This window comes from Glycine soja, chromosome 10 (assembly GCF_004193775.1).
Source record: "Glycine soja cultivar W05 chromosome 10, ASM419377v2, whole genome shotgun sequence".
NCBI lineage: Eukaryota > Viridiplantae > Streptophyta > Magnoliopsida > Fabales > Fabaceae > Glycine > Glycine soja.
This window is the reverse complement of record NC_041011.1, coordinates 25,736,198-25,752,252: the sequence shown is the minus strand read 5'-3', so window position 1 is coordinate 25,752,252 and position 16,055 is coordinate 25,736,198. Positions and strand designations below refer to the sequence as shown.

Genomic DNA, 16,055 nt, shown 5'->3' with positions numbered 1-16,055 from the left:
TAAATAATTGATATAAGATATTAAAAAAAGTTACTGTCTATAAATAATTGATAAAATATATAAAACAACATTTTACTTGATCAAGAGGTCTCAATCGGTTGAGAAAAGAGAAAATATCATAACATATGGTATGGAAGTTCCATCATAAAATATCATTCTTTTTATTTTGGTGAATCATAACATATCATTCTATTTCACCCATCATTAGATATATCTAGAAGCTTTGGTAATACGTTAAACAAATTTAAATCCATAGTATGTGCGCGTGCGTGCATATGCAGTTGTGTGTTTGTGCAATTTTTCTTTTATGTTTGGGCTATGATTTTCAATCTCAACAAATACAATGTTAGGGAATCAGACAATTTTGCTATAGATTTTGTTGACACAGTTTTACATACTTACTCGGATGGATGAATACAAAATGTTTATGGAGTTTAGTATTACTCATTAAGTTATGACAGAATTTTCAAATAATCTAATGCAGATGTTCCAGAAAGGCTCGCCAGTGGCCAGAGACGTGTCAAAAGCTATATTACATCTCTCAGAAAAAGCAGAGCTGAAGAGATTGGAAGAGAAGTGGTTGATTACCTCACCGGCATCATGCTCCAACGTGACCTCCGATGATACAGACAGTTTGAAGCTGAGAAGTTTATGGATTCTATATGTCATCTCAGGTGCCACTTCCACCATTTGTGTGCTACTATCAGCCATCCAATCTCTAGTAAAATCCTGTCACCAATGTCAAGCAGTGGCACCAGAAGGCAATGACACACCAAGTGATCATAAAGTGTGGGAGAACAAATAATATTTAGTTACTTAATTTGTTCAAATAATATTCTCAAGTTACTTAATTTTAAGAACCAACATCAGCAATTGTATTGAAATTGTTCTTGTTCACTTCCAACTTACATATATCTGTTAATGAACACAACTTTCATCAGCTCACGCACAAGCACAACCAATTGACATCTCTTTTCTCATTCAATTTTCCCTGCATTTCAAGCAAAAGAACAAACAATACAGCAGCCACAGTGGTGCAGTATCCATTCTAATCCCATTGTAATTCAATGAAAATGGTAAAATAAATTAAATAACGAGTTAACACTTAAATGCGAGCCTTGTCCAGAAATAACAATTTCAGTGATGGAATTGTTGATTACATGATCAGAAGTAATGGAATTATTAACCAAAAATTGCAGTCACACCTTTTTTAATTTATCTTCCTTGTCAAGTGTCTCTCTGCGCTTGTCGTTATCACCTCCCTACAAAGAAAAAATCCAAGTGAGGCTCACATCAAGTATTAGTACAACAAATTTAATATGTAAAACTAAACTAGACTTAATAAAGCTGTCATCATTGGAGAAATGCAAGAAGTATATGATTGCTTTATCATGACTTTTTTGGTTTGCTGTTTTTCTGAACTTGAAATATGGTAATATATATCCGTTAATTTGAGTAGATATTTCAGTAATGTAGGTGGTGTTTGCAAAAGGAAGTATAGGCAAATTGTTCATAAAAAGTGGAAGCATATTACCATGCCACGTCCAAAACTGATAAATCTTAAACGAATATAACATAACATAGTCCATTTCTAAAACTAGAGTAGTCCATTTCCAAATGTAGCTATGCTCATTATTACGAATATAACATAACATAGTAATACAGATGTGAATAGTATTTTAGTTTTTCTTTTGCAGGATTTACCAGGCTTCATGGAATCCCTTGTGAAGCAAATGTCTGTAAATCTTAAACGCATTCACAGCTTAGGGATAAAAAAGGTAGCAGTTGGGTTATTACAGCCAATTGGGTGTTTCCCTGTGTTAAATGTGATATTTTGCCGTACGAACTGCATTGGCCTTTTGAACGTGATCTCCAAAGATCACAACAAAATGTTGCTCAAAGCTGTGCAAGAACCCAACAAGGAAGCAGCAGTCAAATCAGTTTTCATAACATTGGACCTCTACAACTCCTTCCTCTCTGCAATTGAAACTATGCAGAAAAAGCGTGCAGGTTAGTTCTCATTGTGCTTTAAATAGAATTTCAACACGCTATGGATAAAATTGTAGAGGATAGCATTTGATATTTATTTTTTGAAGAATTATTTTTATGGAAAATGCTAATCAGGATTCTTAGAACATTAATTAAGAAAATTGAAGTAGAAATATTTTTATTGAAAAATAAAAATATATATTATTTATAATCTTTTTTGTCTTCTCTTAATATTTTCACATTAAATATTTTTTTGATTTGGTTTCTTAATCAATACTGTTATGACACATTTGTTAGCAATATCTTTTTTTATATATCTAAATCATGTCAGCAAGAGAAATGCTAACAAGACATTATTATATGACATATGCTTTAAAACAGAATCTATATTATTGGGTTATGTGGGAAATGCTAACAAAGATTAGACCTACCTAATTAATTAATAAGACTAACAGTGTGTTGAAATGAATGCGTCAAATAATAATAAAATCTCAATGATGCTAACTTTCAACAATATATGCATACAATAATTTGTTATTTTGAACTTTTCTAGTTATTATATATGCAATATTTTTTTTTCTTCTTCTTCTTCTCGTTACTCTAGCTAGTCATCATAGATAGCATTAGTTGATTTTGTGCAAGCAATTACTTTCTTTTTCTTAAAAAAAAATTATAATAGAATAATGGAAATATCAGAAACTATGACTATAGATAGTTTCAAAGTTAAGCACTGAGTATCTAATTGCGTAATTATAAGAAAACCTCTAGATGATGACAGTTTTTTTTTTCTTTCTACATTATGCAGAAAAGTCTACACTGATGAATCCGTTGCAACCATGCTGTGAGGGAAACAAGTTGGAAGATTCATGTGGAAGTGTGGATGACGAAGGATCAAAGAAATACAGTTTATGTGAGAACCCGAAACTTTCTTTCTTTTGGGACACACTTCACCCTTCTCAAAATGGTTGGTTTGCAGTCTACACAATATTGCAATCTACTCTTGGCCAACTTATTACATGAAAAAAACTTCTAATCAATATTAGTGTATTTGGATTAGTTCCATGATGAAAAATAATCTATTAATCCTTCAAAGTTATTGTATATAGCTGTAGTGTATTAAAAAATCTGATGCATATCAACTTGGTTTTACTGATAAAAAAATTATTTAATCTAGGAGAAGTGGCAAAACTGTTTGTTGATGCTGGCTTAATATGTGTTGCTAGTCTGATATCTCCTTACAGAAGAGACCGAGACACTTGCCGTGCCATGTTACCTGATGCAAATTTTATTGAGGCAAGGCACCATTAGGCATTTCTTATCATTTGTATTAGTTGGTTTATATGATATTTGATAGTGGAACTGTATTTACAGGTTTTCATGAACATGCCTCTAAAATTGTGTGAGGCATGAGATCCAAAAGGCCTCTATAAGCTTGCTCGTGCGGGGAAAATCAAAGGTGTGTTATTGTAATGTGTTTCACTTGCGAAGGCTTTGTCCCACCCTTCTAAGTAAATTGTAATTGACACACAGCTAGAAAGAATATAAAATGAAGGAAGCCCAAAATTAAGTTTGTTCTGCATTGTTAACTACAATGGGAAGAATGCATATTTCAAGGAAGCATTTAACCCTATACTCTTTTTCTTGAGCCTGTACATGATGTTAAGAGTTAATAACTAGTTTGGTTCACAGATCCTTGTGGTTAAGTGTTTTAGGTTGAGCATATTTGGCTGTTGGCCATGGTATAATTCAGTAAGGGTAGTTTGTCTATGGACTTATTTTGAAGGAGTGTGGAAATTCTTGTTTTCATAATAAAAATTATCTAAAAAAAATAAGGCAGTAGTTAATTGGTTTTGATGGGTACTTTCTGGAACACCAGACGTAAGATGACTTGTAGTTTGGCTATGGGTTATAACAATGAAATTTGAAAATCAGTCTCCTTGGTCAGAGATTTGCTCCTACAACCAATGTTGCTAATTGTTGACAGAATTCAGGGCTTGCATTGCATCTGAAATATATTTTCCTTGCATTATCTTCATGCTTATTGTTTTACAACTTTCCTTTATATCCAAACATTTGTAAAACATTGCTTGAATCATTTCTTAAATTCTAACTGCTGATTTTGAATTCTACCATGTGACCTTTATGAACTGTGAAATTGCACAAGTTTTACCGGTATTGATGATCCAAAAAAAGCTAACCAAAAAAGGCATGTTAAGAAATGCAAGAAGTATAAATACACCCAATAGCAATCATATACTATCATAATTCACAAGCAGTTGAGAAGATGCAATTTCTTGCCTGCTTAAAGATTGTAGACTTCCCAGACTCTCCAGCACCTAAACAACAGAGATATTAACACACAAATAAGTTCAGAAAATAAATAACAAAAGCTAGTATTTGCACGGTATATTAAGAGATTGTGGCACACACATATAATTCCTTCAAACTCTGGGGAGTACAACCACATTACGTATTAATGCTAATTGCTAAACTCCAAATAATTCTACAGATTGCTATATAAAATAAGGAAAGTCACACCTAGTAAAACACACCTAGTAATAAAAGTTTCTGAATATGCTTTTCAACCTTTGTTTCTAACTTGATTCTTGTTTCAATTTCTGCATCCTGCAAATGCACGCCACATTCATCAAATTAAAGCTTATTTAACAGTATTATTTCTAATTTAATAAGTGCCAAATTTATAAAGGACAAAAGACCTGAGCATTTTCTTCAGCATCAGCTTCACGAAAACGACGACTTCAGCTGCAGACTAAGCCCATGTTATCTGTTACAAAGAAGATGCATTGATCAAGCTCCACCAGAAACCGCTGTTTCAATTTTCAATACTCTCCTTTATTGCATACTTGCATTATGCAGCATTTATCGTAGCTTATTTAGACTTGTGGAAGTAGCTTATTATGACATTTCTATAAAAACTCTATTTATTAGTTCAATAAACTTCCTGGTAAAACTTAACCAATTAAGTTCTTTTTAAATTAGTTTTAACTAATTAACGACATAAGTTATTTTTAATTAATTATACTAGTCTTCACAATCAAGCTTATAAACAAATGCTCATTTGACAAGAGCTTATTGAATCCATTGCTTAATTAAGGTGTTTACTCAAAAACACACCCTCTATGGACTTGAGTTCACCTAACAAGAAGACATGAGCAGAGCAAACAAACACAAGCAGGCTCTCCCACCTCAAAGGAATATCTCAAGTCAACCACAAGCTAATACTTCATGCAACTTGCAATAATATATGCAAATAATAGATTATCAATCCACAGAATAAGACATCTGAATAAATAAATAAATAAGAAAGACTCAAGGGCACAGCTGGATAGCAAGAGTATCTTGAAACAAACTATGAATTGACGTTTTAGCCAGAACAGTTCCCGGCCCACACCTCAGATCTGAATTTATGATTATTCTGAGCAAGTTATTCAACCAAAATGCTACATTTAACAGACATTGCAATATTCTACTCCCTGCATATGGGAAACAATGTGATGATCACCTACAACTTGGATTTATTTATTAATTTTTTTTTTTGTTACAAACCTACAAATACTTGAATTTTATCAAATGGATAAACCCCATTATCAGATACAAAGAGTGAAGTTAAGGATAATTAAGATGCCCATGAGTGTTAAAAAAGAATTACAATTTTGGGCATGGAGCAGAATCAATGAATCATCAAGTTATCAATTCATTTATAGGGGCAAGAATGGTCCTATTTTTTCTATTTTACTTTTGAGGGTAATTATTTGATGCTTTGAATGCTGATTCTCTCTACACGAAGCATGAAAGCTTAGCAGTTGAAGTACCATGAAATTAAAATACATGCAGGGTACAACCACCTTATCATCAAAGTTTACAGCAGAAAGAGAATATAGTCGAAAATGGTACCCAAAAAAATCTACTGTTAAAAAACTATACAAAAAGGGAAGAAAAAAAGGAGAATATCTTCGCATCTCGATCTACATATGCAACACCAAACTCAGAGATCTCCTAAGCCAAAATCCACCCTCCATAAATAATCAACAACAAAAAAAAAGAGAAGGATCTTGAGGGAGGGAGAGAGAGAGAGAGATTGGGAATGCAACAGAAGAAAGAGTTCTTACCTGAGATTAATGAATGAATTAAAAGCGCCGAAAGCTATGAGGGAGGGTTCTTGGTTGGTTGTTCCTGCACCCTTTGGTCGGGTCAAAGTTGAGTTTAGAAAGGACACAAGAAGGGAGCAGCAACAGCAACAAAAGGCACAACAATGACACTTTTTTTATGTCTTCTTGGGAAAATACACTCACTGACCTCTCTTTCTCTCTCCGCCTGCCACTTTCAACTCCAACATCTTAACGCAGACCAAGCACCACTATATTGTTTTTGTCAGTTAAAATTTTGATAAAAAAAAACATAAAACAACTTATCCAAAATGGTATTAATTAAGCTATCAAATTTAAACAAACTAAAAGCATTAACTAAGAAATTCTACATACAACAATAGAAATAAAAGGCATGTTAAGAAATGCAAGAAGTATAAATACACCCAATATTGAGAAGGAAAATTGTCAAATTTTAATGATGGAAATGGAAATTAAGCCAATTGAGAATTTCTTCTGTGACTAACGATGGAATAATCACAGGAGTTCTCAAATTCAAGGTTAAATTTCTAAAGTGCACAACATAAAATTAGTACAAAAACAATAAAAAATAAAGATCCAAAGCAATGAGTGAGAACTCATACCAGAAAGGTCAAGGTAAACTTTATCGGATTATCATTGATTCAACAGACTCCAGAATATTCCTGTAAATGTAAGTGACTTTACATCTATGATCATATGCACAATTACAATTTCATAATGAGCCAGTTATAAGTGACAAATAAAAAATCTTCTGCTTGACTACTGATAATGTTAAAATTTTCAGAACCAGACAAAATCAGAACACTAGAAATAAACAAAGAACAATCACCTTATTCTCAGGCTCTTTTTGTTCAGCTTCATTAGTAGGATTTTCCTTGTTTCCATCTGCAGCAACATCATCCTCACCTGAAGGGTTTTGCTTTTCATCACCAAAATTCTTAGCAGTTTCATTCACTTTAGCAGTGGCCCCAAGTAAAATTGAAGAGAGAAAAGAAATACAGAACAATAAAATTTCATGGAAATAGTATAAAACAGAATACATGTGCAGACTAGAGGTGGAAATCAACATGTTTTTAACAAATATCTATTGTTATTGACACATAAAAGTCCTTACAGCAGGTAAATTGTTTCTAACACTTAATCAAATACATCACAAACACGAAAGCGGTTGTTTGCATGTTAACTACAGCTTTGTACATTGGATGCTTCTAAGTTTTACAAAATATTCTGCCCATTTTTTTCGTAATGTTGTCATGATGTTGATGTCTAGCGGCGTGCCATCATTGAACCACTACACAATATAAAATACAAGTAATTAGTTACGTAGTGCTAAAAAATGAAGACAAAATTTACCAGCGTCCAATTAGTCTTCAACTGCCCGACGATTATGTTCCACATCCAATGCATGACATAATAGCCACACTCATAGGTTCCGCTTTGAACGTGACTCTACATTGAATGGAAAAAATCATTCAACGTTACAATTAACATGTTTTCCAAATGGAAATCAATTGTATCCAAAATCAAAATGTACGACTAACCTTCACTTCAATCCACCGCGGTGTACTGTGACCAAATTTCCCCTCACTCTTGGTTTCCAAAGTGTTAAATGCACTGAAAATAAACATTAAAATTGTTAGCTAATGTGTGCAACACTACTACAGTACCGTGGGTTCTATAACCAAAATTCCACAACTTAAAATGAGTTACTTAACTTGTTAATTGCAGCTTTTATATGAACATCTACCCTTCTACGCAAAGAACAAAACCAGACGACAGTATTTTTTTTAGGACACAAAACAATGAGCTGCCAATGTCCCTTACATTTGCATGTACAACAGTGATGTATCAATAACACAAACATCATTTAACATATAACACAACATAGTCAACTTACTGATTCAAATAAGCGCCTAGATAGACATCTCGGTTCGATTCCTTAAGCCATTTTGCAATGTATTCTTGACATTGTCCACGTTTATCGTTTGCATTCAGTATAGCCTGCGGCTCAAGGAATCCATACACCGATCCTAGACCATAGCTTTGACTCAATTGGTCCATATACCTATTTTCAACAGTTGAAAAATTCAGTTAACATCATGTATGTAACGCAATAGACATACATTATTAGTGAATGACATCAAATATATTTACATGGTCCACAATTGTAGTATAGCTATGTTCAAACACTGTACGCTTGATATTATTTCATTCACATCAGCACACGTTATGAACAATGATGCAGTTGCATTTGGAATTCCAAATTTAGTAACATCCCACACTAACTCTACAGGCTTCTCATAAATGTCAACTAGGCTCTTAATCAACTCGCGCAAGGGGTCATCTACAACAACATCGTTGACCGCTTCAACAGCTTCAATGTCTTTAGTTGGACTACTGCCCTCATGCTAAATATTTAAGGAGACCAACAATTAAAGTAATGTTAGGAAGTATGTTATGATATAGGTACGTATGTATAGAATTGGGAAACATAAAAAGTAAAATACCTCAATAAAGATTTTTTTAACAAGTGGTGTTGGCCATGCAATGAATGTGTGAAGGGCCTGCCTGACACACTTAATCTCTGATGCTGGGAATGGGACCTCAGCGTCACCGTCAATAACTTGCTCAACACTAACCCTTACGACATCGTCTGCATAAGCCACATTGTGTATGGTCGAGCCTCCATCATATGTTTTTCCCAAGGCCACCAACTCAATTGAATCTTGGTGTTGCACATACAACCCCATAAGGGGTTCGACAGGAGCAACATCATTAGGCAGACATGGGTTGAGAACACTCTCCGCATTGCTCCCTTTTGTGCTCACTCGTGCTCTTAACCCATGTATATCTGGCTGAATATGTGTTGGGATCAACGATCCCCTCTGCGACATCTCAAGTATGATTTGTTCCTTCAACTCATCTTTCAATACCTGTATTTCATTTTTCCACTGTTCCTGTAGGCCTCCAATTATTTCAGCCATTTGTACTTGGCTGATCGACCCTGATGAACAACTGGAGCCACGTGCTGCCCTTCCAAAGTATTGACTTATTGTGACCCCAAACCCCGCTGCCCGAACACGGCCTCCATGATCCGGTCGCCCGATGGCAGTGTTCAGTATGTCTTCACGACCATGGGGGACAAAGGTACCCTGTCTCGTTTGTTCTTCCAATGAGGCCTACATCAAACACATTATAAATGTACAATTAACTTACAATTTGAACAACCAAGTCTTAAAATTATAAAAAAAAAACAATTATTTCAAATTTTAGTAAATTGTATTACAAATGGAACAAGCAACTCACAATTTTATCAGATATTTCTTGTGCCGACTTTGATGTCATCTGTCCATATTGCTTAGTGCGTGCCAACACCCACTTGACATGTCTTTGAATGGGAGATGGGGGATCCGCAGAGTTTGGTGTATTCTCAGTTGTCATTCCGTCATGTTGTCTTTTGTTCATCTTCTCCTCCATCATCTTCTTTTCAAGCAAATCATACCCCCCACGAGAAAGTACATGGGGGCAGTCATTGTATTTTTGGATCTCTTGCATCTTCTTCCTGATTCCCTGTGATGTAGCAATTTATTTAATAATCATCAAAGATTAAGTTGGCTTTATATTCACCAATTTTTTTTTGAAACATTGAATGATATTGACCTCTAACCTGCCAGTTAGGAGTTTTGCGGCTTGCAGCAAATTGCTCCCAAGTTTCTTTATCTACGTCATATTTGACCGGAGGATTATGTTCATGTTGACCTTCGGAGTTACCATACACAAATCTAGTCGTCAGGTTACATTTAAATTGCCTCCATCTACTGGCCACGGTGGACATGACCTTTTTCTTTGCATTTAATGTTTCTGGGATATCAAATTTTGCCTACATTACAAAGGGTTTTGTAAATGTTTGACAAATTGCATACCATTCAATTTTAAGAGCAAATAAACCAACATGTACTCAATATTAAAATCACTTACCAAAATGTCATTCCATACTAGGTCCTTTAGCGTGTCTGGAACATCTTTCCAGCTATTATGTACAATGGGAATTTTCTCTCTGGCCACGACCCCAAGATAACTGTGGAATTTCTCTTTGAATGGACCCGATCCTCGGCCAGTTGCGGCATCCACGTAAACAGTTGGTTTTGGCTGATCCAATGCTTGTACAGTCAACCTCCGTAGCCGTGTTGATTTTCTAGTATTCCTACACTTCGTTGGTGACTGAATATTTGACTGCAGAGGGGACGCTGGTGGGGTTGCCATGAACCTGTCAAAGAAAAAGAAGTATGTTATAAACAACAACGTACTAATTTTATAAACTAACTTAAAAGGAAATATATCAACATTAATATCTACAAAACACAAAAGGCATAAGGTTATTACATGTCATTGATAAGAATTAGTTACGTAACAATGTTCTCCCATAGTCCTTCATCATGATCATTACGATTTGCGTGTACATCGTCAACATAGTGTGAATCATTCATATTAGGCATAGCTGTCGAAAAAGGTGGTGTCTCACAAATATCAAGCATCGTTGGATCATGTGCGTCATTTAAACCACTAGGTCTTCCCTGTAGAACCACTGAATATGTTGAATTGCAAGGGTCTTCGACATAAAATATTTGTCTTGCTTGTTGTGCCATAATGAAAGGCTCGTCCATGTAACCCACCTTGTTGAAGTCCACTAAGGTAAATCCCATTTCATCTTGCCGGACACCGGTACGGGCATTGATCCACTTACACTTAAACACGGGCACTCTAAAATCAGTATAGTCAAGCTCCCAGATTTGTTCAATGACTCCAAAGTAATGCATGGATGCTCGAATAGGATTGTTGTCTAATGCACTGCAAAAGTGATCCGAATCAGCATCAACCGTCACCCCACTATTTTGCATCGAGCTTTTCTCATCTTGGGACTTAGTATAGAACGAATAATTGTTGATGTGATACCCTTGCCATGTCGGAACATTTAGATTTGGCCCAAGAGCTAACAATCGTAATGTTTTGGAAGTAGCCTCATCAGCAAATATTGTGTGTCTAAACCACTTCATGAAAGTTCTGTTGTGCTCTTGCAAAACCCTCATCATGTTGAATCTTGGGTTAAGTGCGGCGACTTCTTTTTTGTGGGCATCTATGTATGGAATTACCTCTGCTGTATTATTCAATATATATAGATGTGCTTGTGAGATCTCGTGGCGAGTCATTGTCACAACATTGTAGCCTCGTGTACCCTTGCCAACTGGTGTCGTCACATGACGAGGTTCAGGTACCCCGACAGATTTAGCAGCTTCAATGTACTGCGAGCAATACTCAATACATTCTTCAGCAACATACCTTTCAACAATTGAAGCTTCTGGTCGATGTTGATTCTTGGTATACCCCTTTAACACCTTCATGTACCATTCAATTGGATACATCCACCGCAAAAATACAGGACCACACAACCGGATCTCCCTAACTAGATGAACAATTAAGTGAACCATTATGTCGAAAAATGATGGAGGAAAATACATCTCCATTTGACAAAGGACAATGGCAGCCTCATTCTCCAATTCATCCAATCTTGCAGGGTCAATGACTTTGCTACATATAGCATTAAAAACAAAGCATAGACGAGTTATGGCAACCCGAACTTTGTCAGGCAAGATTCCCCGAATTGCTACAGGCAGTAGTTGTTGCATTAATACATGACAATCATGAGATTTCAAGCCAACCAATTTAAGATCTTTAATGGATACAAGGCTGTTGATATTTGAAGAATATCCTTCAGGGACTTTGACATTCCGCAAACAATGACAAAAACTCCTTTTTTCCTTTGTTGACATTGTGTGACATGCTGGGGGTAGATACGTTCGCGAACCTTTTGCTATTGGATGTAACTGCTCCCGTATACCCATGTCAACCAAGTCTTGACGACACTTCAAACCATCCTTTGTCTTGCCTTTAATGTTAAGAAGGGTGCCAATTAAACTATCACAAAAAATTTTCTCCACATGCATGACATCTATACAATGTCTAACATCAAGATCAGACCAATAAGGAAGCTCAAAGAAAATAGACCTTTTCTTCCAGATGTTTGTCTCACTACTGGTTTTCTTTTGCGTCTTCCCATAGTTATGATGTCGTTGACACGATCATGTACTTCTTTACCATTTAACGGTTTTGGCGCACTTTCATTTTCTTGAGATCCATTGAAAGCTTTCTTCAATCGTCGATATGGATGGAACTGGTTCAGAAATCTTCGATGCCTTGTGTATACTGTTTTCTTTCCATGTTTTAGTTGGACGAAACTTGTATTTTTCTCACATATAGGACATGCGTGATGGCCTTTCACACTGTAACCACTTAAATTTCCATATGCTGGAAAGTCATTTATGGTACAAAAAACCATTGCACGCAACCTAAAGGTCTCCTGCAAATTCCCATCCCAAACATCTACCCCGTGTTCCCACATTGTTCGTAGGTCTTCAATCAACGGAGCTAGATACACGTCAATATCATTACCGGGCTGTCTTGGTCCTGCTATCATCATGCAAAGCATTATGTACTTCCGTTTCATGCACAACCAAGGAGGAAGGTTATAAATCATCAACAAAACAGGCCATGAACTGTGACTGGTGCTTAAGTTACCAAAAGGGTTCATTCCATCGGAGGCAAGACCAAGCCTTAGATTTCTGGTCTCATTCCCAAAATCAGGATACAAAGCATCGAATGCCTTCCATTGCGGACTATCAGCCGGATGTCGGAGCAATCCATCAATTTTTCTACCTTCAACATGCCACATCAACTGTTTTGCATCATATCTATTAGCAAACAATCGCCTAAACCTTGGTATTATTGGAAGATACCAGCAAACCTTTGCTGGATGACTGTTCTCTGCGGTTGCAACATCACTCTCTTCATGGTTTTTGACCTTGTAGCGGGATACACCACATGTTGGGCATGTGCGCATTTTTGCATACTCATTTCTATACAATATGCAATCATTTGGGCATGCATGGATTTTCTGGTACTCCATTCCCATTGGACATAAGATCTTCTTCGCCTCGTATTGACTCTTTGGCAACGTGTTATCTTCAGGAAGCAACTTTTTCAATAACACTAGCAATTCAGTAAAGCTCTTGTCACTCCAGCCAAATCGTGCCTTCAAGTTGACTAAAGCTAAGACCGCTGACAACCTTGTGAATGTTGTGCACCCAGAATACAAAGGAGTCTTTGAATCATTCTCTATTTTGTCATACAAAGGAGCATGTGCTTGCCGAAAACCATCTTGCCCTAGGTCGCGAATCATTTCTTCTATACGACAACCCGTATCTACATCGATTGCCTCAGTGTGAGACAATGTTGGATTGTCTGGCAATTCCCCATGCCATATCCAGTTTGTGTAATTTGGAATCATCCCGTGACATATTAGATGTGATCTTATCTCACTTAGCGTCTGGTGTCTACCATTTGCACATTTTACACATGGACAAAAATATTTTCCGCGCAAGGAGGGTGCATGCATTTCGGTAAATTGGAGAAACTGTTCCACCCCAGTCCCATACTCAGCAGTGATGCGTGATGCTCTCATCCAACTTCGATCCATGTTGTCCGTTTGCTGCACAACCTTATGAAGTTATGTAACATGCATGCGACATCTCACTTTTCTAAGTAAAGGTGTGGCCCTATCCCATTCAGGAAGTAATTTTTTTTATAGTAGATTGAATACTACAAGTTAATTGTCTTTTCTAAATTTGACAAAATTTCGGCAGCATTTCACCTAAGTCCCCAAGTACACAAGATGAAAGCGGTGATGTATTGTTATCCACCACATTCAAGTATGCACTCGGAGAACAAAGGGAAATGAAGTATACCGAAATGTTGACAAATTTAAGAAAAGAAAATTAACCTATACGTAATAATCTACTATAAAAAAAGATTCTTCCCAAACTGTCCAAACGGACAATTCAAGATTCAATACACCGATTAATACAAACTATCCGTATTAATCGATGTATAGAATCTCAAACGGGAAACTAAGGTTCGCTCACAATGCTCATAATTTAGTTATATAATACATCATGTCATATACAAAGAAGCATTCAATTATCATTGTTGTGAGTCAAAGAAATACAAACCTAAAAAATATGGTAAATAACAGCTACGACTGTGACGACAATAATGGCAAGGCAAAGACAACAGTGTAGATTCAACTCCTCAATACGTGGGAAAATTCATTGGTTCTAGGTTATTTTTCAGAAGCAACTACCTACAAACAAAAAACACATAATATCCAATATATCAGAGCTTATTTCTACATCTCAAGCACAAGGTATGAAGAATCGTGTAATTAAGGATGTAAATAGCAACTATAACTGACTGACATAAAAGTTACAAATAAATTTGTATACTAAACTCCAACAAAATGTAATTAATAAAAAAGAAGGTTGGTTAAACTTTCTTCTACCAATACCATTTTGAATATGTATAAGAGTCTGAAATTAATAACTGTTAGAACAAAAATCAATTGTTCAGAATTTTCGTAATACAAATCCTACATAATTGACCGGCCTTTTACAAATATTAATGCTAACCTCGTCAGGAAGTACTCAACAAAATAAAAAAGGGTGCATAAGCATAAAGAATGCTTTATTGTAAATGATACATCATGCATGAAACTGTCTGCGGTTTTCATTTAACTATTATGAAAAATTTGAGTTATTAAGTAGGCTATATATTAGGTCAAAGCTAAGGATCATTGTTTAAGTATGAGCAATATCAGTCATAAAATACCGGTATTTCTAGGGAGTATCAAGCTAACTGCATGCAGTTTCTGACATTCAAAGGCATAGTTGGATCATTTAGATCCAGCCAGATACATACTTAGCTTTCCAGTGAGCACATTCTTTATTCTGTAGTAGTTCAAGAAGTCCTTCCAGTATCTGCATATTTAATTTAAAGTAAATAATTAAGATATTGAATGAAACGATAAAAGGAAATAATTAAGAAAAAAAAGTGTAGTGAGTTTCAATAAAGGAAACAGTCCAAACTTCATATGTTGAAAATAAAGGATTTCTAATATATACTGCCATAGTTTTCTGTCTAGGCTTTTAACTGTTTAGTGCAAGTTTGGGCTCAATAGTGCATATTGGAATGCAAGAAGAGCTTATACCTGTCAATTAACCTCATATATTCTCAATTAAAAACAGTTATAGAAGAATAAAACAATTAAAATTAGTACCTCCAATCTTTCACAGCTGCAGCAGTGAGCTGTATATTATCATATTCATGACATGGACGATAATTTTACCAAAAAAGGGGTGGCACCACCTATATCTGATCAAACCAGTAGAATTTATAGGAACCTGAAATTAAAATAAATACTTATTAGTGTTAATATCACCATCCTGAAATTAAAACTAGTGGTGTTGGTAACTTAGATACCAAGTCAACCAGAGGGTAAGGTAGCCACCTACTCAACCCAAAAGGATATTGATATAGGAACCTGAAATTAAAATAAATACTCATTAGTGTTAATACAAGATGAATCTCTTGTTCCTGCTGCGGTAATATGACCTGTCTCTTATTCTTGTAGCTTAATTGGTATCAAAATGGCTCCAAGTTAAGTGGGATTGTCTCTAGAGTGATTAGTAAGGGTGTGTTTATGAGTTTATCCTTGTAATTTATTTAGTATGTTAACATTACAATTCACTTTAAATTAAATGAAGGTTGGACACACCATTGCTTGCTTTGATGACAAACATACTTTAGAGGAGCCTTATCCAGTTGGTATGATGTGCACATATTTATCGTTAATATGTATCTTTTTTATGTAGAGGCATGTTGAATGTTACATATATTGTTCTATTATTGTGAATCATGTTCATAGACACCATTGATCTCTAAATCCTTAATGATTTTGCCTATATTTTT

At 35.5% G+C, this 16,055-nt stretch overlaps 3 protein-coding genes and 2 long non-coding RNA genes across 5 annotated transcripts; all 5 read right to left on the bottom strand.

The window, feature by feature from the left end:
- Positions 1-103: 103 nt before the first annotated feature.
- Positions 104-1,948, bottom strand: LOC114370948. Its single transcript, XR_003657966.1, has 4 exons — positions 1,705-1,948; positions 1,206-1,262; positions 910-991; positions 104-729 (listed from the first exon to the last, which is right to left on the bottom strand). It is a non-coding gene; the product is annotated as an uncharacterized LOC114370948 (long non-coding RNA).
- A 2,257-nt stretch (positions 1,949-4,205) lies between these two features.
- On the bottom strand, positions 4,206-5,454 carry LOC114370529. Its single transcript, XR_003657846.1, has 4 exons — positions 5,402-5,454; positions 4,707-4,774; positions 4,542-4,614; positions 4,206-4,325 (listed from the first exon to the last, which is right to left on the bottom strand). It is a non-coding gene; the product is annotated as an uncharacterized LOC114370529 (long non-coding RNA).
- Positions 5,455-6,589: 1,135 nt separating this feature from the next.
- Positions 6,590-8,001, bottom strand: LOC114371566. The gene is made up of 6 exons (XM_028328966.1): positions 7,853-8,001; positions 7,679-7,751; positions 7,491-7,586; positions 7,335-7,428; positions 6,967-7,091; positions 6,590-6,664 (listed from the first exon to the last, which is right to left on the bottom strand). The coding sequence occupies exons 1-6, from the start codon at positions 7,999-8,001 to the stop codon at positions 6,590-6,592; spliced, it is 612 nt and encodes a 203-aa protein (XP_028184767.1).
- A 459-nt stretch (positions 8,002-8,460) lies between these two features.
- Positions 8,461-9,578, bottom strand: LOC114371565. Its single transcript, XM_028328965.1, has 3 exons — positions 9,444-9,578; positions 8,645-9,316; positions 8,461-8,481 (listed from the first exon to the last, which is right to left on the bottom strand). Exons 1-3 carry the CDS (start codon positions 9,576-9,578, stop codon positions 8,461-8,463), a joined length of 828 nt encoding a protein of 275 aa, XP_028184766.1.
- A 763-nt stretch (positions 9,579-10,341) lies between these two features.
- Positions 10,342-13,728, bottom strand: LOC114371563. The gene is made up of 4 exons (XM_028328964.1): positions 12,201-13,728; positions 12,001-12,081; positions 10,598-11,598; positions 10,342-10,404 (listed from the first exon to the last, which is right to left on the bottom strand). The coding sequence occupies exons 1-4, from the start codon at positions 13,726-13,728 to the stop codon at positions 10,342-10,344; spliced, it is 2,673 nt and encodes an 890-aa protein (XP_028184765.1).
- Positions 13,729-16,055: the final 2,327 nt, after the last annotated feature.